The sequence below is a fragment of the Lactuca sativa genome, chromosome 4, assembly GCF_002870075.4.
Source record: "Lactuca sativa cultivar Salinas chromosome 4, Lsat_Salinas_v11, whole genome shotgun sequence".
In the NCBI taxonomy this organism is placed as follows: Eukaryota; Viridiplantae; Streptophyta; class Magnoliopsida; order Asterales; family Asteraceae; genus Lactuca; species Lactuca sativa.
The window spans coordinates 7,221,798-7,244,819 of NC_056626.2; the positions used below are offsets into that span (position 1 = coordinate 7,221,798).

General features: G+C 38.1%; 1 protein-coding gene across 1 annotated transcript; it reads right to left on the reverse strand.

Annotated features, from left to right (window-relative positions):
* Positions 1-1,027: 1,027 nt before the first annotated feature.
* On the reverse strand, positions 1,028-1,819 carry LOC111891662 (uncharacterized). The gene has a single exon (XM_023887724.1). The coding sequence runs from the start codon at positions 1,817-1,819 to the stop codon at positions 1,028-1,030; it is 792 nt and encodes a 263-aa protein (XP_023743492.1).
* Positions 1,820-23,022: the final 21,203 nt, after the last annotated feature.

Sequence of the window (23,022 nt, forward strand, 5' to 3'; positions counted from 1 at the left end):
CTCCACAACAAATTCCTCAAGAGATTCCAATTCAAAGCATGTGTGTGAAGACGAACTTCCACATATGAAGTCTGCAATAAAATTTGCCAAAATTAAAAAAGAATAAAAAACAAATTTTGGAATACAACAATTTAAAGAAGGATATAAATATATTCAAATCTTACAACGCATTGGCTCTCCAAATCTGCTCCTCTATTAAAAAAAAAAAAAAAAAAAAAAAAAAAAAAAAAAAAAAACAAACTTCATTCTACAGATTTGGTTAAGTCGTGCATTTCATCAAACGCTTGTTGTGCAAAATGAAAAACAATTACAAGTACTTTAATAGATGTATACTAAAAATAAACCAATCTTCCCAAGTTTGAAATCCCCCGACTCCAACTCCAATTCAGACTATAAGAATAAGGACGTCTTTGTTGATGCAGTCAAACTCGTTAGAGTTGGATGACATCGGGACTGTGATGTTGGTGACCGGATCGAAAGGCGTTTTGGATCTGAAAATAAGAAAGGATTGACAAGAGAGGTAAGCGTTGGAAGGTGGATAGATTTGGCAGAGAAAAATTGATCCGCCTGAAAACGGAATAAATGAGCGGTGGAAGAATTAGAAAAAGGTAGAGGTGAGATATTCGGTGGAGAGGAATGGCGGTGAGTTGTCTATTAGAGAAGTTGAGACATCTTATTAGATGTCGTTGGAGGTGATTGCCAGCAATCTGGCAGAAACAATGCGGTGCAAGCTTTGTGGAAGCAATCTGGCAAAGCAATTAATGGAGTGATAAAGGAAAAAAACCCATTGACCACCAAAAATAACTTGTACAAAATTAAAAAAATTAAAAACAAATTTTTTTTGGACCAATGAACAAATAGAACTGTTGATAGAGGAACAAAGAATTAATATTATTAAGAATAATTACATTAAACCTAATATTTAAATAAGTAGAAAATTAAAAAAAAAAACACAAACAAAAAATCAAACAAACCACAACATAGAAAACATAATTAATATCCTAATTAAAAAAAAAAACAAAATATGTCACTCGGAATCATCGTCCTCGTCATCGATCTCATCATCTTCATCATTCTCCTGAACGTCACTCTCATCATCGAAATCTTCGCTCTTGACGAACATATCAAAATCCTCGTCTGATTCGTCAAACAAATCATCATGACAATACTCTATCGGCGGCTGAATATGAGCCCTATAAACGTGCTCCACTAAATCAGCATGAAGGGCGTGATGAATGTCGCGATTGTGTACTTCTCTTCGATTTTCCATATACTCTTGTGTACCAACGGTTACTCCTTCGACATTTGAAAAAACTTCATTTTTGTTGTACCGAAATATCGTTCTTCCTTCGTCTTCAAGAATTATATTATGCAATATGATACATGCATACATTATGTGTTGTAACCTTCTCACTTCATATGACCTTGCCCCAACTGCTAGTACTTGCCAACGCCTCTTAAGTATACCAAATGTTCGCTCCACATGGACCACATCCTTCCTAGTTGACTCTTGCACCTCTTTAAAATTTTTCTTTTTCAGGTCGTTAGGACATGTAAACGATTTCACAAAAACAGACAAGGGAGGATATATACCGTCAGTAAGATAATATCCACATTTATATGTTACCCCATTTGCTTGAAGAGGTACATCGTGCGACTTTCCAAGGTAGATATCGTTGAATACTGGCGACTGGTCTAACACATTGATGTCATTGTTTGCACAAGCTAGACCATAGAATGCATGCCATATCCAAAGATCATGTGATGATATAGCCTTAGAATGATCGTCGACTCTTTGTGGTCGCCATGTACCGGCCATGTCATGCGTTGGGGCATAATGACCAAATCCAATGCATGTAATCGATACTACCTAACATTCCAGGGAATCCATGCTTGCTTTCATGCATTGTGTACAATTGGTGGATATTGTTCATAGTTGGTTTGCGCAAATATCGTTGCCCATAAACCAAACAGATCGCTTTGCAGAACTTGTACACACACTCCCGCACGGTACGCTTTGACGTCCTAAAATACTCATCCCATTTGTCTGCACCTATGTCGTATGCTAATTGACGAATTGCAACCGTGCATTTTTGAATTGGAGAGAAACCTTTTATCCGTCTCGCATCCATTTTCCATTGGAAATATGGAAAACGGCCTTCCAAATGGCCAACAATACGTAAGAATAGTTTCATCCTCACTCGGAACCAACGTCAAAACTTTACAACATAGATGACGTCATCTGCAAAGTAGTCTTCTATAAGTCGATCGTGTCCGGCTTCACAATTTCTACGCAACGACGAGTTTCTTGGTTTAGATCGTGCACGTGATGTTTCGCCTAGTCGGTCTTGAAAGTATGCAACCGTTTTCGCCATGACGGAACCGATAAGCTTAGCCTTCTCTTGAGTAGTCGAATCGGATGATGAAGATGATGACATTTTGATTAATATTTTTTGGAGAGAGTAAGAAGGTATGAGTTGAAAAATGTTGGTGCTGTGGTATTTATAGTGGGGGAATAGAATATATATATATATATATATATATATATATATATATATATATATATATATACACACACACACACAAGTAGGTTCATGCAAAAACATAAATATCTTGTGAAAACGCGAAAACAAATTTTATCTTATAAAACTCAAACACAAGTACTATAAAAATTAAATTTATTAGCAATAAATTAAAAATAATAAGTTCATATTGGATTGTCTTATGATAATATAGATTTAAAGACGGTTTTAACAACTATTTTTTTTCACGTCCTTAACCAATGTTAAATTCATTTTTTCTTAATAAAAATGTCAAAAATCATGTTTTGCTAATATGAAACAATTTCTCATGTATCATCAATTATCATTATGTAGTTCAAATTTTAGATGAATTATTGTCAAAAATATAAGGTTAAGGTGACACAATCTCATAGTTTTCTCTTGTTTTCGCGATTTCGCAAATTATTTGTATTTTCGCATTATATATATATATATATATATATATATATATATATATATATATATATATATATATATATAACTGTTGGAACAAAAAAAATTGAACAACTCAATCAAAAGTGGAGTGAGAATGTTGCAACCCCTCCACCCACCTCCTCCCCGCGCCTTCTATCCCGCACCCATGGTGTGGTGTTCATCGGAGCAGGAAACGTCTCGTCCATCCTTCCTGCACCAGCTCCGTCCGACCTAATAAAGAACCATGTTATTCCCACCATGGGTTCGTTTGGACTTAAATGGATACAACCATGACATGAACCTATTCAAACAAACCACACAACCTCCTATTGGATATTCTTCCACGAACACAGGGATAGTATTCACACCTAACCCATGCCTTTTATTTGCATATTGAAACAAACAAATTTATAAAGCAACTCCAAACGGTTTCTTGTAAAATAGAATTTCTTCAAATGTCGAATTTTAATCACAAATTTATAAAGCAACCCCAAGTGGTTTCCTATAAAAATAAGTATCACCAAATGTGAAGCAACAAAATGTCTTATTTCAAAAAGTAATTTATAATTTTAACCATTTGATTATTAAACTTCTATGGTTTATGTATGGTTATTGTATTGGAAAAATATCAGTTATAGACATTTTTTGGGGGTTGAAATCCAAAAAATAGATACAAAAAATCGGATTTCCGGGTATAGACATGAATTCCGCGGAGGTGAGCTCTGAGGACTCAACGGAATCCATTGTAACTCTGCGGAATGACAAAATCATAATTATATCAGGGGTATCAATGGAAAAAGAAAAAATCTCTATGAACAGTTCCGCGGGGTGCCTTCGCGGACCTCGTTAGCAGTTCCGCGAAACTGTTCATCGAGTTTTTTTTTATTTTATTTGATTTTTTTTATGTTAATAGCCCTGATTAATCGTATAGGTTATAATTATTACAATTATCCTCATTATACCAAAAGAGGGAATAATCTCATTATAATCATCCGATATCAATAAGCGATAAACCTCCTCGTTATATTAATCTGTTTTATAATTATTACAAAGAAAATAATAATAATAAGATATGTTGACTTAGTGGGACCAAAAGAGGGAATAATCCTCCGATCTTAATAATATATCTCATTATAATCCTCTAATCTTAATCTGGGTACTTATGAAAAAAAAAATCAAAAATTTAAAAAAAAAAGAAAAAAAAAAAGACTCAATGAACAGTTCCACGGAGAAAAAAAATACCCCTGAATTATTTACGATTTTGCCATTCCGCAGAACTACAGTGGATTCCACGGAGACCTCAGAGTTCATCTCCATGAAATCCATGTCTATACCCGGAAATCCAATTTTTTGTGTCTATTTTTTCGAATTCAACCCTAAAAAATGTCTATAACCGGTATTTTACCTATTATATTTTGACTTTTTATACCCTTGAGCTTATTATAAAATATGATTAATATTTTTTTTTGAAAATTGTCATTTGTAATTTGAATTAAATTCTTAAAAATGATTTGGATTATGTTCAAAGGAAGGGCATACAAAAGAGTGTTACAATACAAGAACAAGGCCTAAGTCCATGAGTTTCTCCAAACTTCGCATAACCCCTCTTCATTTCTCTTCACATTCATGAAGCCCCATTCTCACCAACGATCCATCTGCTACCCTGTCTCCCTCCTCATTGGTATCATCCTTTATTTCTGGCTCCTCTCGCTTATGGCTCCAAACATCTTGGCATAAGCTATCACACCGACAACAAACCTTGTACACGACCCAATCCAACAGATGACATCATCCATTTAGAGTTGGCAATTGTTTAAAATTAGATTGAGTTCAAATTATTATATATACTAATTGCAAAGCGTAAACAAACAATGTATTTTTGCATTTCAGATTTTTATCATAAATATTTTGGTTATTGAAAGATTTAGTCACTATAATTTTGTAATTTACAGAAAAAATCTTTGTAATTTTTTTTACAGAAACAATCTATACGTTTAAAATTTTTGTATGTTTATATGTTTTGCTCCTATATAGAAAATAAATTAAAAAACTATCCATGTAATTTACACAAACATCCTTGTCCGGTTTTATTTTATAGAAATGGTCTATATATTTTAAAAAATTTCAAAAATAGTCCCTATCTAATATAAAATTTGCAATTACTCCCTCCGTGTCCCCTTCAATGTATTGCTATGTTTCGTCCTTACAAATTTTTAGTTTCACATTTTGGCCAAAAGACTTTTGTATATTTAAAGGTTTTCTTCGACACTTTTATAGTTAGACAAGTTTGGTCCCCGTGAAAGGATGTAGTAATTAACTAGTAACTAACTAGTTCAACTTAAATAGGTTGCGAATTTTAACTCAACCTAATCTTTTTAAATAAGGAACGCCACCAGATCCTTGCTTTGCTTTTCTAGTGAGTGTGTGTGTTTTGGTTGAAACAAAGAACCAAGATTCATACCTGATCATCTTTCCATGGCTACGTGCAGGTCTGATCACACATGCCCAGCACATTCTTTTTTCTAAAATTCTGGCGGGAAAGAATTACCGATGAACAGCTCCCCTTTTTCTTACTATGGAATTTTGACTTGCAGGTATAATCTACGTGGAAGAAATCGAGAGCAGGTGTGGAGATGATGGGTTGCGATGTTGGTAGGAGCGGCGATGGTAATGTTGGTTGAGATCATGAAGATGATGGTGAAGCCGATAGGGCTGTCAACAGTGGTGGACGCATACAGTTTTAGTAGGGGTGTCCATCGCACTTCAAGTTTGTGCACCTAATAGGAAAAAAAATTACACTACGTGCCGAAAATTGAGCAGTGGCCCGGGACCCCTGATGCTCCACTAAGGTCCGCCAATGGCTGTCAAGATGAAGGCATGTACAAAGCCAAAAACAAGAAAAGGTCAAAAGAAATCCCATATATTTCTACAATTCAATTTTCTTTTTATGTCGACCTCTTTTCACTTTTGCAGTTGGCTACGTTTCTTTTGGTACAACATGGGCTGAAAATTTGGATCCACAAGGCCAAGAAATATTTTGGGCGTCTCTATCTTACAACGTGATAAGTTGCTCGCTTCTCGTTTTCTTTGCATGCATTGTTGAAACGCATCAGGCTTCAAATCATATTCCACATCTCCACCTTTGTCCCCCCCCCCCCCCCCCCCCCTAAAAAAGTAAATTGATATAAACGTTTATGTAAACACCAAAAATTGTATTTTTAAATTCTTTTACTAGGTGTGAGATTTAGGTATTAAACGAGTTGATTAAGAAAAGTTGTATGAAGATATTAATATTAAATATTTCTTAAAGAAAATGTTAAATATCAAGGTGTAAATATTAAGTTTTTTAAAAGTAAAATTTCAAAATATATAAAAACAAAATGATGAATAATAAATAATTTAATTTATACTAATAAAGCAAACTACGGAGAAATAATTATATTTGCACCATATAACTTTTTTTTTTGTAGTTTTATCAATGAAAAACAACATAGCTCGATTATTTTTCGTGTGTGGACCATTTTGCCTAAAATGACAATGAACTTTGAGAGAAAACATGTCAATTTTAAATTATATATATATATATATATATATATATATATATATATATATATATATATATATATATATATATATATATATTAAGGAAACATATTAAAATTTGAAAATATAAGGAAAAAAAATAGAATAGTTAATTAAGAAAATCGAAAATTACCACAAAATAACAATTGTAAATTAATTTTGTAATAACTAACCACAAAATTACATGTGTCAAAATGCATGAACATGTGACAAGTGGTAGAAATGATTTTTCTTTATTAGAGTACAGAAGATGTCCAAAACATTATTGTTTAGCAATACGTCAATTTATGTTTAATATTGATTTAAAAGTTAAAATTTCAGGATAAAAATTAGCATTTTTGAGCACTTAAGATTTAAATGCGTGTTTGGAGCATATTTTCTGATTTTCATGTACTTTTAGCATTCAGGTATTTTTTTTAATAGAAAAAGTTCAATTTAAACGAAAACTCAGTTTGAAACTATGATCTTTTAACTTTTAGTTTAGAACTTACTTCATGTAACGTTTAAGAAAGAACTATTATGCTTTTTTTAAACAATTTTTATAATTGCCTATAATATTAATAGGCATTATGAATCTTATTCTAGACAGGTTTCTTTAATGTAATTCTACATATTTAAAAAACTTCCAACTAGTTTTACCAAACACTCATATAACAAATAAAAGATACAACTTTCAACAACCAACCACCAACTTTCTACTACCAGTTAGTTTTGCAAAACAGGTATGTTATTGTGCAAAATAACAACAATATTTCCCAATATAAACACTCTACTTTTATTGAATAGATCAGTTCTTTTGACAACTTGTACACATAAACCTCACTACATAAAACCTATATACTCTCTTCTAATCTACACTCAGAAAGTGACGAACAAGTACAGATTAACACTACAATAACAAGAAACTTAGATCGTACATGAAACCCTTGAAGAGAGGAAGAGACGTTTCTAAGGAGCGTATGTTATGTGACAACACCTATCACATCCACTTTATATATGATCTAAGATACAAATGAATCAACCATTGGCATACTTAAACCAACTCAAACTGTAGCACTCAACAGAACCCACACCTTTATAAACATAATATATACAAATACCCAAATAAAAAAGACCTTTTTTATAAACCAATTTATATAAAAACTTTAATAAATATAAAAAACATATATATATATATATATATATATATATATATATATATATCAACTTTCAGTTTGAAATACAAACATGTTATTCAACGCCTCCTCTCAGACTGAAAGTTGGTATTACCAAACTAAGTAAAAACTTGAAAAGGATTTGTAACACCCCAAAATTTTCAAACTTTAAAATGCTATGGTTTTAAAATCTTTTTGGGTAATAAGTCATTTAACAAAAAAACCGGTCCCACAAAAACATTTGCAAACATTGGGCGTTGCCATTAAGCACCATACAAACCATAGCAAGCAAATGAGGATTACATCAATACAATAAATAAGGAACCTAAGATGTTCCACTCCATTCTCTATCTCTTGACTTCTAATATTCACCTATCATCCTCTCTCCTTAAATGAAACCTAAAATACATAGCATTTAAAGATATACGTAAGACAATAATATCTCATGAGCTACGTGGGTTTGTGACCATAAAATATAGTTTTAGACCATAAAATATTTTCTAGGAAAACTCCTTTCATACGCATCATAAATATCATTTCATATCTTATCATTTCATTTCAAAAGACATCTTTCTACATTTCTTTCTCTTTTATCAAGGGCTAATACCAATATTAAACCGTTGCCAATTTTTAAACTTAGGGTACCCCTAAGTCTAGACCAAGGAGAAAAGAACAAATCAATCAACCAAGGCATCATGCTAACTAGGACATATACTTCACGAAGGGGAGGTGTCACCCAATAGATTCTCTAGACCTCTTACGAGGCATCATGGCTCGGATAACTTTCATTCTTTCTTCACTTTCCAATTCTTGTCATTACTTTCGTCTCTTATCACTATTTCCCATGATTTACACATTTCATACTTTAGCATCACAATACTCATTTCAAAAGTATAAAACATCTATACTTCAAACATTTCAAACACACTATCAACACATTCTTTCTTTCAAAAACATTCTTTGCTCTTAAAACGTTCTTTCTTTCAAAAACGTTCTGAAACATCCCAAAATATGGTCCCAAAATTTTCATTTTTAAAAATAGATAAAATAGTATTTTCCAAACATCATTCATACATATCAAAATAACCAATGTATCAAATGTCATAAAAATCAGAGTAAAATATTATACGCGGAAACCCAATGGTGTGCACGATGCAGTCAACCCGAGCTCTTCCCTTTGCAACTGGAAGTACCTGAAACATAAACTGAAAACCGTAAGCAAAAATCTTAGTGAGTTCTCCAAACTAGCTCATAATAATAAATCATACAGTGGGACCCACCCGACATCGAGCCCCGCTCGGTATATAGATCTTTTATTCTCAGGCATCGCCTGTCACTAGGCCTCGCCCGCTATACACATACAATCAATATCACATAATCATGATAACACATATAATGATCATAACACTAGCATATGTTCCGGTCCTCAGTCCTCGCCTGACATCGAACCCCCCGGTATACATAGCAACACATAACACATGCAAGGGTCACACAGACTCCAAGCATCCTAACATAATCAATATGGGCCTGCATTGGTGCCTTAGACCCACTAAACCCAATGAGGAAACTCGCCTCAAAATACGAAGGATAGCTGAATAGGTCCCGACTCCGAATATCAACTCTACCTGCCACCTAATAAACAACCAATGACCAATCCTTAGATACACCTCAGATTACCTCAAGTACCCCTTACGTCAATACTTAGATACAACCCTAGAGCTGGAAGACCACGTAAAGTTGCCAACTTTACGTTCATGCATGCCAAAGAGAAGATCTAAAGCTCAAGAAGGGCTTAATGCATGCATGTGACCTAGAATCTTACAAAGCCTGCAGCTTTAAGCCAAAGGAGGTCACAAAATGCTCGAATCTAACAATACAACCCATGAAACAACTTAACTTCTTAGACAACCCAACAATGAGCCAAAAATCATAGCAAAACCCTAAAAGAGAAGATCTAATCAACAACAAAACATCGTATGAAATTGATACCTCAAGGAGACTGCAACAAGTGGTAAGATTTTGGATCTATGGCCTTCCTTCCAAGCTAGGCACCTTCAAAATCCAAAGTTCCTTCAAATGAACACGAAAATCCACAAGAATCCACTCAAAACCTCAAGAACACCACCAAGAAAGCTCAATACTCGACTTAGGGTTTTTGATAATAAAGGAGGCTGGTAAGGAGGTTGGTCAAGGGGACATAAGGCCTTTAAATAGGGTGCAACACCCTAAAAATTAGGGTTTCCTTCCCAGCTGCCAACACGCCATGTTGAGGCACCTCAACACGCCATGTTGGTTCATTAAAATTTGTGGCCAAATACATCTTGACACGCCGTGTTGGGGCTCCAACACGCCGTGTCCCAAAGAGTAAAAATAAATAACTTGGAATTAAAATCATAACGGAAAATCAGGCGTTACAATTCTCCCCCACTTGAATCAGACTTCGTCCTCAAAGTCCGTCAAATCAAACAACTTTGGATAATGCTCTCTCATCTCCTCCTCGGGCTCCCAAGTCCATTCCGACCCCTTGTGGTGCTGCTACTGCACCTTCACTAGCACTACAACCTTGTTCCTCATGGTTTTCGTCTTCCGATCTAAAATTGACACCGGTCTCTCAGTATAATTTAGGCGGTCATCCACCTGAATATCCTCTAATGGTGTAACTGTGAAATCATCCACTAAACACTTCCGAAGCTGAGAGACATGAAATTTACTATGAATCTGATTGAGTTCGGCTGGAAGATAAAGACGGTATGCAACCTGGCCCACCCGAGCCAACACCTTGAATGAACCAATATGCCTAGGGCCCAAATTTCCCCACTTCCTGAACCCGATAACACCTTTCCAAGGTGACATCTTCAGGAGGACCATATCTCCCACCTGGAACTCCAAGTCTGAACGGCGTCTGTTAGCATAACTCGTCTGCTCTGAGTTGCTTGAAGCCTGCTCCGAACCTGCTGAATTAGCTCAATGGTCTTGAGTACCACCTCCGTACTCCCCATGACTTGTTGACAACCTCGCCCCAACAAATCGGGGTCCTGTAATTCCTCCCATAGAGAATCTCAAAAGGAGGTCGATCAATCCTAGCGTGGTAACTATTGTTATACGAAAATTCCGCTAACGAAAGATACGTATCCCAACTCCCACTAAAATCCAATACACACTCACGCAACATATCCTCAAGAGTCTGAATAGTCCACTCACTCTGACCATCGGTCTGCGAATGAAATGTTATACTGAAAAGTAGACAAGTGCTCATCTTGTCATGAAACCGCTTCCAAAATCTAGAAGTGAAACTAACATCCTTATATAAAACCACTGATACCAGCACCCCATGATGTGCCACCACTTCCCGGACATAAATCTTAGCCAACTTTTCTGTAGAAATACTCTCCTAGATAGGAATGAAATGCTTGCTCTTGGTCAAACGATCCACGATGACCCAAATGAAATCCACTCCACGCGCGGTCCTGTGAAGCTTCATGATGAAATCCAAGGTGATGTCTTCCCACTTCAATACGGGAATCTCCAACGATTGCATCTTGTCGTGAGGTCGCTGATGTTCAGCCTTGACATTCCTGCACGTCAAGCACCGCTCCACATACCCTGCCACGTCCTGCTTCATACAGGGCCACCAAAAATCAGGAGAAAGATCCCTATACATCTTCGTCACCCCAAGATGGATGGAGAACCTCGAATTGTGGGCCTTATCATCAAAACCTGGCGTACAACACCCCAATAAGGAACCCAAACCCGTCGATGCAGCGTCAACAATCCACTGCAATCAAAATCAAAGGAAGCTACCTAAACCACAATGCGCTCAATCTTCCGGTGCTCTTCCTTCATAGCCTCAACTTGAGCCTCGCAGATCTGCTCCAATTATGGAGTAATCACTGTCATCCTCAAGCATATATCTCTGATCGGAGCCGTGACCGCCTTGCGGCTGAGAGCATCGGCCACCACATTGGGCTTCCCTGTGTGATAAAGGATCTCACAATCATAATCCTTCACCACATCCAACCAATGACGTTGCCTCGTATTCAGGTTCAACTGATCCATCAAATACCTTAGGCTCTTGTGGTCCGTGTAAATACCCGACGTAAGATTTGGAGTTGGTGGCCATTGTTTTCGCCCTCAAGATTTGGCGGCATTACCTTTATGGGGTTCGTTGTGCTATTTACACGGACCACAAGAGGCTTCAGTTGCCTCGAATCGTAAGCGATCACGCGACCCCACTGCATCAACACTGCCCCCAAACCCGTGATCGAGGCATCACAATAAACCAAAAAATCATCAACATCCTCTGGCAAGGTCAAAATCGGCGCCTCACACAACCGTCGTCTAAGAGTCTCAAAAGATCCCTGCTGCTCAATCCCCTAACGAAATGTCACCGACTTCTTAGTTAGTCGGGTCAATGGAACATCGATCTTGGAGAAATCCAGGATGAATCTCTGATAATAACTAGATAAACCAAGAAAGCTCTGAATCTCAGATGGATACTTCGGGACCTCTCACTGCATCACGGCCTCGACCTTAGCTGGATCAACAAGAATACCCTTTTGGTTGACAAGGTACCCTAGAAACTGCACCTCGTGCTACCAGAACTTGCACTTGGAGAACTTCATGAAAAGTCTCTCCCTCATGATAGTGTGGAGCTCCACAATGGGGTCCTTCTCCTCATGATAGTGTGGAGCTCCACAAGCCCGGAATTCCCCGAATGTCAAAGATCGAGCTCCTGCTATAGCCATCATCTCAGAATGAAACGAGCTCAATCGCTCCTACAAAACCTCCAAGATACCCTCCTTGACTGATCTGAAGATCACAAGAGTTTAATCGAGCATGCAACGAGTAATCTTTGACAAGAGAAACTCCCTAGTTTGCTCATCAAGTTGCTCAACTCCAGATCCTGAGCCTGATCCCTCTCCAGCACCTGAACTGCCGACTGGTCTGCCCTGCAATACCACTATACTAAAAATAGACCACAAAACTATCAGAATACACATCAAAGTATAATGGGGAATCACAACCTTACAAGCTTCCTAATTTTATCGCAGCCCTCCTCGAATCGAGTACGGATCCTCTACTTCCTGTAGTACGGGCCCATACTACCTTCCACATCTATCCGTACTTTCCTCAAGAATTGATTTGACTCAACCACGTTACTCTAAATCCATCTATCCATTCCTCACAAATAAGGCCCCGACACTAGATCTTATCCTAGGTTTTCCTAAGGCAAACTCCACACCACTCTCCCCCATCAGCTATAAAAGGAACTCCTGCTAACTTCCTCTAAATAGCTCACAAATACAATTACATATTACTAAAACCAGATAATTTCGAAATATTTAGTTCCCATAATATGTAACTTAACATATTTGTTTACCGGTTAGCTGAAACTAGTTAGAACTCCTAAAAGCACAAAGCAAGCAACATTCGAACATCACGTAACTAGAACCAAGCATAACCTAATCAGGCCATCTTATCTTGACTGATTGGTACTAGCATGCAAGTCTACAAGCTCATACAATAGGCATACAAAGGCATATTTCTTAGCATTCTATCATGCAAAAACTGAGCAGATCCTTAGCCCTAACTAGCATGTTATTCACAGTCTCACAAGTTCAAGCATATCAAATAACATGTATGGGTAATTTGGAAACACTTACTTGAGCTCGGCCGATTGCATGCACCACACCCTTTCTTATTTTAGAAAATCCCCCTTTTTCTTAGAAATATTTTTCTTTTGGAAAGACTTTACCAAACCCTCAGTTTGAGTTTAGACACACTCGATAGTGTGCCCAAATCCCTCAAACCAAGGCTCTGATACCAACTTGAAACATCCTAAAATATGGTCCTAAAAATTTCATTTTTAAAAAGATAAATAGTATTTTCCAAACATCATTCATAAGATGCAGTCCCAATGGTGTGTGCAATGCAGTCAACCCAAGCTCTTCCCTTTGCAATCGGAAGTACCTTAAAACATAAAATGAAAACCGTAAGTACAAAGCTTAGTGAGTTCCCCAAACTACCCCATACCATACATAATAAATCATATAGTGGGCCCCTCCCGGCATCGGGCCTCGCCCGACATCGAGCCTCACTCATTATATAGATCTGTTATTATCAGGCCTCGCCTGTCACTGGGCCTCGCCCGCTATACACATATAATCAATATCACATAATCAAGCTAACACATATAATGATCATAACACTAGCATATGTTCCAATCCTCATGCCTCGCCTGGCATCGATCCCCGCCCGGTATACATAGCAACACATAACACATGCAAGGGTCACACAGACTCCAAACATCCTAACATAATCAATAAGGGCCTGCATTGGTGCCTTAGACCCGCTAAACCCAGTGAGGAAACTCACCTCAAAATACGAACGATAGTTGAATAGATCCCGACTCCAAATATCAACTCTATCTGCCACCTAATAAAAAACCAGTGACCAATCCTTAGATACACCTCAGATTACCTCAAGCGCCCCTTAGGTCGTACTTGGTCAAAGACAAAAGTCAAAAGTCAAGGTCAACAGTGCGTGTTGACCCAACATGCCGTGTTGTCCTTCAACACGTCGGGTTTCTCCATCATCTACAAAGTTAGAGAAAACCAAGCCAACATGTTGTGTTTACCATTAAACACGTCGTGTTTGACTGAAATCCAACAACTTAATACATTAAGTTTTCTTCATCGAATCTAAGAGCTCCACAGCTCAGATCTCGACCAAAATGATATCTAGAAGGGTAAAGTTTCCAACTTTAACCTTGGGACCAACAAAATGGGTCCAAAACCCAAACCTTAGGCTTAATAGAGTGAGGACTTAACCATTAAGCACTTAATCTTCAAGACATAGCCCCAACCGCAGATCTAACACCCTAGAGCTAGAAGACAACGTAAAGTTGCTAGATTTATGTTCATGCATGCCAAAGAGAAGCTCTAAAGCTCAAGAAGGACTTAATAAAAAGCTTATTGCATGCATGAGACCTAGAATCTTTTAAAGCTTGCACCTCTAATCCAAAGGAGGTCATAAAATGCTTAGATCTAACAAGACAAACCATGAAACAACTTAAATCCTTAGACAACCCAACAATGAGCCAAAAATCATAGCAAAACAACAAAAGAGAAGATCTAATCAACAACAAAGCAAGGTATGAACTTGATACCTCAAGGAGACTGCAACAAGTGGTGAGATTATGGATCTATGGCCTTCCTTCCAAGCTAGGCACCTTCAAACTCCAAAGCTCCTTCAAATGAATAAGAAAATCCACAAGAATCCACTCAAAACCTCAAGAACACCACCAAGAAAGCTCAAGACTCAACTTAGGGTTTTTTGTAATAAAGGAGGCTGGTAAGGAGGCTAATAAGGAGGTCGGTCAAGGGGACATAAGGCCTTTAAATAGGGTGCAACACCCTAAAAATTAGGGTTTCCTTCCCAGCTGCCAACACGCGATGTTGAGGCACCTCAACATGCCGTGTTGAGGCACCTCAACACGCCGTGTTGGTTCATTAAAATCTGCGGCCAAATACATCTCGATACGCCGTGTTGGGGCTCCAACACGTCGTATCCCAAAGAATGAAATTCTCTTTAATCAAAGGGAATTTTCTTCCAAATCCCTTCATTCTAGGGTTTTGGAATGTTACCTGATTAACCAACTATTGATTAATTCACATTCAACCCTTCTATTAATTAAACTGTTAATTAATTCCCAAATTGTTTTCTAATTAATTATTAAACCATAATAATTAATTAACTAATTACTCCTATTATTTATTCTACTCAATTTTGAGTCTTGAGGGCAACCCAAGAGGACCCTGCTATTATTAGAAATATCACCAACTACTTAATGACCTTGGACACACTTCCAATAGTCTCCCACTTGGAGAAGCCATTAACTAGGTATATATATATATATATATATATATATATGGTTCTATATTTCTCTAATAATCAACAGAGAGAATGTCATCCAATGCATCTGCCGAACTCTGATCTAATCAGTTTCAGCCCTCAAATAAGTGACCAACTATTCCTTCATCCTCATGATATATGTATGAATTCGAGACATGGATAATGGTCAATATCATAATTCAATATTATGTTTCTCGATATAGATTTGTAACGACTATATTTGACTACTAAATCGAACACATCAATTCTAGTCAGCACCTGGCCAGGCTTTTAAGATGTCAGCACCAAATCATCGAGGGGCCCATAGATATCGCTTCTCCTATTAAGAAAGAAGGGATGAATAAACTTTGACTACATAGTCTTTGTCTATTTCATCATGTCATACATGAATACACCTGTTATAGCCACCAGTTACGGATAGCATTGGAGTATACCAATGCATAACAGAATCTTAGAGCAAAGCCCCACATGTATCTTGGTTTGAAGAATAGAAGATATTATCATCTTAGAATTATTCTTGACTTAATCCATGAAGTAATCTCTAAGTGGGGGTTGATCCAATACTTAAATCACTATTAAGTACTCATAATTGTTGACACAATCACTATGTTATGCTAAATCAAAATGGTCAATCCATCAACACTCATGATAGTCTAGAATCACTACTTACTTCCAAGAGTATGACCGACTATGGAGATTTGAGTAAATTAATACTCGGAAAGTGGGTTCTAAATATGCAAAAGCGAAACACAGTATTAAATTAATAGAAATGATAGAAACACCAGCACTTTATTAAGTCTCCACAAAATAAACACCAATTCTATTACAAATTCGTATTGCTAAGTGTTTCAATATTTTATCAAACTAAACAACTAAACAATTACACCATATCTTCAGCAAATTTAATGCCTATAGATCTAGTATGACTATCATGCTTGATCCTTGATAATCTTTTAGTGAACGGATCGATTGGATTCTCCTCCGACGACACTCTGCTCACGACAATATCCCCATCCTCGACTGGATGTTTCACATATTGGAACTTTCTAAGTATATGTCTTTAGTTACCATGGTCTTTGAGTTCTTTAGTCAAAGTGAATGCGCCCTCATTGTCACAGAAGATTTCCAAGGGATCCTTGATGCTTGGAACGACACCAAGATCATCAATGAAATTCTTCAGCCATGTAGCTTCTTTCACAGCTTCACTACCCGCTATATACTCTGACTTGCACGTAGAGTTTGCCACTGTCGACTGCTTGGAACTTTTCCAAGTGACCGCTCCTCCATTGAGCAAGAATACCCATCCCGACTGTGAACATGAGTTGTCCATATCAGTCTGGAAACTGGCATCTGTATAACCTGTGAATCTCAACTCATCGTTACCCCTATATACCAAGAACATATCCTTTGTTCTTCTTAGGTATTTCAAAATGTTCTTTACTGCCGTTCAATGACTTTCTCCTGGGTTTTCCTGAAAACGACTCACCATGCTCAGAGCAAATGAGACGTCAGGATGAGTACATGTCATGGCATACATGATCGATCCTATAACAGAAGCATACGTGACTTGAATCATTCTTTATTGTTCATCACTAGAACTAGGACATTGAGTCTTACTCAATTTCGTGCCATGTTGCATAGGTAGATAACCTTTCTTGGAGTCATGCATCTTGAATTTCTTCAAGATCTTATCCAAGTATGTACTTTGGCTCAGTCCTATTAGATGTTTTGATCTATCTCTATAGATCCTTATACCAAGTATGTATGCATCTTCTTCTAGATCTTTCATAGCGAAACAACTCCCAAGCCACGTCTTAACACCTTGCAATGTCGGGATATCGTTTCCTATAAGGAGTATGTCATCCATATACAACACTAGGAAGACTACATTACTCCCACTAGCTTTGATATATACGCATGAATCTCCTTCACTTCTTGAAAAATCAAACTCCTTGATCTTTTCATGAAAGCAAAGGCTCCAGCTATGAGACGCTTGTTTTATTCCATATATAGACCTTTCAAGCTTTCACACTCTATTTGGATATTTTGGATCTATGAAATCCTCAGGTTGTGCCATGTACATTTACTCTGTGAGTTTTCCATTAAGGAAAGCGGTCTTCACATCCATTTTCCATACTTCATAATCATGAAAAGTTGCTATGGCAAGTAATATCCTAATAGACTTGATCTTGGCTACTGGTGAAAAAGTTTCCTCATAATCAAATCCTTGAGTCTGAGTGTAACCCTTTGCTACTAACCTAGCCTTGAACGTGTGCACATTCCCATCCATTCATGTCTTCTTCTTGAAGATCCATTTGCACCCAACAATTTTAGTGCCAGGTGCAGGATCAACCAAATTCCAAACTAGGTTGTCATGCATAGACTGAATCTCCCTCTCCATGCTTTCCTTCCACTTAGCAGCCTTAGTGCCTGCCATCGCTTCCTTATAGTTGGATGGTTCATCCATATAAACCAGTGTACGATCACTGATCAATACGTCTCCTTCTGTGCTCACACGGAAACCATAGAACTCAAGAGGATAACGAACTCTATTGGATCTGCAAAGGGGAGGTGGAGATATATCATTTTGCTCAACAGGTTGCTCAGCCCCGGGTTGAGGTTCCTCAATGGGTTGTTGCACCTCAGGTTGAGTGCTAGTGTCTACTAAAGGTTCTTCTTCATTTGTCTCTAGAAGCTCTTCAAGGTCTAGGTGGCTCCCACTGTCCTTTTTGGAAATGAGATCCCTCTCAAGGAAGAATCCCCTTCGAGCAATAAACACTTTGTTTTCCGAAGGCTTGTAGAACAAGTATCCAAATGACTTTTGTGGATAACCAATGAAGTAACACTTCTATGACCGGGGTTCAAGCTTGTCATTCGCCTCGCGACGAACAAAAGCTTCGCATCCCCAAACCTTTATATGTGCTAGAGAAGGACGTGGCCCACTTCACATTTTAGATGGTGTTTTAGCAACCTTCTTAGTAGGTATGAAGTTTAGGATATGGGTGATTGACTCTAAGGCATACCCCCAAAAAGATAACGGAAGTGTAGCTCGAATCATCATAGATCGAACCATGTCTAACAAAGTTCGATTTCTCCTTTCAGCCACACCATTCAACTGTGGTGTTCAGGGAGGAGATAATTGTGAAACTATTCCATAATTCTTTAGATGATCATAGAATTCAAGACTTAAATATTCTCCACCCTGTCGGATCGGAGCATCTTGATCTTTCTGCCCAATTCGTTCTCTACTTCATTTTGAAATTCTTTGAGCACTTAAAACGTTTCTGACTTATGCTTGATTAGATAGATATATCAAAATCTACTAAAATCGTCAGTAAAAGTCTCGAAGTATCTTTCTCCATGTCTTGTGGCAGATTTGAAGGGTCCACAAACATCTGTGTGGATAAGGTCCAACAAATCCTTGCCTCTTTCACAGTGACATGTGAATGGCGCTTTTGTCATCTTGCCAAATAAGCAAGATTCGCATACATTGTAACACCTAAATTTTCAAAACAAAATTTTCATTTAAAATACTTTATCTCTTTAACACTTTTCATAAAAATCTCCTTTTTGTTTTAATTACAATACATGACTCTTTTGTTCAATCAATTAATAAACTAGGATCCTCAAAACAAACGCTTCCTCTGGTGTGTACAATCGAGCCGGTGCCGTCCCATGATCCTTAGAAAACCTGAAACATATAACACAAAACACTGTAATCACGAAGCTTAGTGAGTTCCCCAAAATACCACTCTAACACATATTAGCCACTCAAGGCTATAACTCTGTTGACCCTCTGGTCAGTGTGTCTAAGTGGGACCCTCCAGTCCCAACTCTCTGTGGACCTTCCGGTCCTAACTCTGATAACTCTGAATCATGCATATCGCATATCACAATAAATCTCATAAAATAAATAGCATACAAATACACTGGCACATAACTTTAAACCTAACTTTGTGGACCCTCTGGTACTAGCTTTGTGGACCTTCCGGTCCTAACTCTGATATACACACAGTATAAATCACATAGAAATAATGCAGTGCCACACATTGCATAGATAGCATATAATAACTCTGTCACATAACTCTGTTACCACTCTAGGTAAGGTATAGTGAGAAGACCCACCTCAAATGTCCCAATAGATCTCTGACTCGGTAGAAATATGGTCTAGCCTACGCCTAATCACATAAAGTAAATACTCTCATAAATATAACTCTCGAGACTAGGCTCAACCCTCTCTTAGCATCCTCGGAAGGGTAAAAGACCATTTTACCCCTCTCATAACTCAAAGGCTCCATTGTTGACCAAACCCTAAAAGTCAACAAAAGTCAACGTCAAACTTTGACCCGAATCGTCGAGTGCACTTGGGCGACTCGGCGAGTTTACACGTGTCCACTATCTCTCTAGTCTCGCATGACACGTCGAGTCTTTCCCCTGCTCGACGAGTTACATCTGGCATGAATCGCGGGGCTACCCCGACTCAACTTGTCGAGTCCCATGATGAACTCGGCGAGTTCCGCCTGAAACTCTAGTCCTCTAACTCCCTCTGACTCACCGAGTCATTCCCCCAGCTCGGAAAGTTACTCACTGAGTGAACTACGGGAAACCCTAGCCCTACTCGTCGAGTCTGCTCTTGGGACTCGGCGAGTTCATGCCATGCTTCAACAGAAATCACCTCCTGAGGTCAGATCTGCTCCTCTAACCCATAGATCTGCTCTCCTTGATCATAATAAACATGTAAAGTTTGGATCTTGATGCCCATGCAAAGACCCAATGGCTCTATTTGAAGAAATGGACTCAATATGCCATCCAAAACTCATATCTCTCAATGACACTCAAAAAGAACAAGGATTTAAGGTCTGTGGACCTCTTTGGATCCAGATTCGATGCCTCAACACAAGAGGGGACCATTTGCTTCACAAATCATACTCAAAAAGGGGCTAAAAACCCTAACTCTCAAAGGTTACACCAAAACTGAAAGAGGGTCGAATATTTACCTCAAGATGAAGTCCCTAAGCTCTGAAATCCACAGATTAGCACCCTCTTCAGTTTCCTCTTGCCTTGGACACCTTCTCCTTGCAAAAACACCCACACAAGGATCAAAAATGGCTTCCTTTCTCTCTCAAAATGTTCACACACTCTGGGGTTTCTCTCTATCAACTGGTAGCCGCAAATGAAGGCCATAAGGGCCTTTAAATAGGTCTCAATCCCCGACAATTAGGGTTTCATTAAACAGCGCAGACTTGCCGAGTCCACTAATCGACTCGCCGAGTCCGATCATTAACCCGGATGGAAAATCGCGACTCTACTCGGCGAGTCTAAGCATCAACTCGCCGAGTCTCTCCAAAATCTTCAAAATAAACGAATAATTAATGTAGCTGGGAATCCGGATGTTACATACATCATCCGATTTGAGGTCGAATGATTCCAAGATTCCATCAAATTGGAGCTTGACAATGCGTTTCTTGTTTATATGGCCAAGTCGACAATGCCACAAACATGATTTATCTAATTCACTATTAGACGAACCAACATTCATTATTAGTTTATCAACATCAGGATCACAAACAATACTTTCATACACACCTTTACAAGGACTAACTTTAAAAATATAACAACCATTCTTATAAACCAAAATGTCACCATTATCATTATCAAAAGAAAAACGACAACCACCTTATAAAGTGCATGAAAGGAAATAATGTTTCGTGCCATATAAGGCGAGTAGCAACAATTTAATAAACTAAGATAAACACCACCACTAAGCATGAGCTCATAGTTCCAAATCCTTGTAACAACTGACTTGTGCCTGTTTCCCATGATTCGTTTAAGCTCACCATGCTTCAACTTCTTACTTTGTATTAGTCCCTACATATCATAGCAAATGTGAGTACCACACCTTGTATCAAGAATCCAAGAACTAGAAGTAGATGTACTACGGAGTTGTATCATGAACATACCTGAGGTGTCAGCCACCTTGACTTTCCCCTTCTTAAGGTCCTCGAGGTATTTAGGGCAGCTACGGTTCCAGTGTTCCTTTTCCTGACAGTAAAAACAAATGGCTTCACTTGGATCAGCAGAAGGACCTATTTCAGCTTGAGCCCTTTTCTTGGGAGCAGGTTCAGACTGCCCGACCTTACCCTTACCCTTGCCTTTGGGTTGAGGCGCCCTTTTTCTTTTAGCAGAACTACGATCAACAGCCAATACTGGAGCAGTAGGGTTAGAATTTTTGGGTTTCTTCATGCTCGCTTCAGCAGTTTTGAGCATGCCATGCAACTCCATCAAGGTCTTGTCAAGGCCATTCATATTGAAGTTCATGATGAACTGCGAATATGAACTAGTAAGTGAGTTCAAAACCATGTCTATCGCCAACTCCTTAGGCAGCTCGACACCTAGATTCCCAAGTCTGTCTATGTACGACTTCATATTTTGGACGTGCGCACACACAGAAGCTCCCTCTTGTAGTTTACATGCCATGAGGGACATAACGATCTCGAATCGTTCTTGCCTAGCTTTCTCTTGGAACATCTCCTCGAGTTGCTGGTTTATGTCAAATGCCCCCCACGTTTCAAAGTTCTTTTGGAGACCAGAAGCCATGGTCGGTAACATAAGGCAAGCCACTTTAGTTGATTCATCGTAATGCTTGTTGTAGGCAGTGACTTCTTCTAGGGCAGGGTTCTCTGCAACTATGGGAACATCTTCGTCGAGAACATACTCTTTGTTCCCATATCTTAACGTGATCCTCAAGGTCCCGATCCAATCAAGATAGTTGGATCCATCCTCCTCGAGTTTCTCCCTCTTAAGAACCGGCATTAGAGAGAAGTTTAAGTTTTGAGTTAGAGGAGGAGGAGGAGGAGGAGGAGGAAGTTTGTTGTTGTTGTTGGCTTCGTTCGACATCTACAAAAGACAAGATTCCAATTAGTTTGATATAAATCCTTAATTAGCAATTACCCTAAAACAAATTACTAGAATAAGGCTAAGATCCATATTTGGCTTCATGATGTGTAAAGGGATGCCGTAAACACACCATGAAGTTATTTAGGTAGACAAAGCTCTTTCTCAATTTCAATCACTATGAAAATCCTACATCTTTAAGATTCGTTGACTATCAACGACATGTTAATCTCGGATTATGTTCATCTCAAATTCAATGACGGGGATGCCGCGGATCATTGAATAGATGGTGAATCACCCATACAAAATTGTGTGGTCCCCGACTTAAGTTACGCTTGAGATTCGTGAGTCTCACATCATTCTCTACCTATACTCTCAAATTGACGTGCCGGTTAACTACGTGAGCTCCATCAACAAGTTATAAAGAGAATGTATAATTTTTATGGATAACATAAGACTCAATTTTATTTAAATAAAATGGGATTTTGTTTTATACTTGTATT

Excerpts from the sequence above, each read along its gene's own strand:
- LOC111891662 (XM_023887724.1), bottom strand. The coding sequence starts at position 1,819 with ATGGCCGGTACATGGCGACCACAAAGAGTCGACGATCATTCTAAGGCT.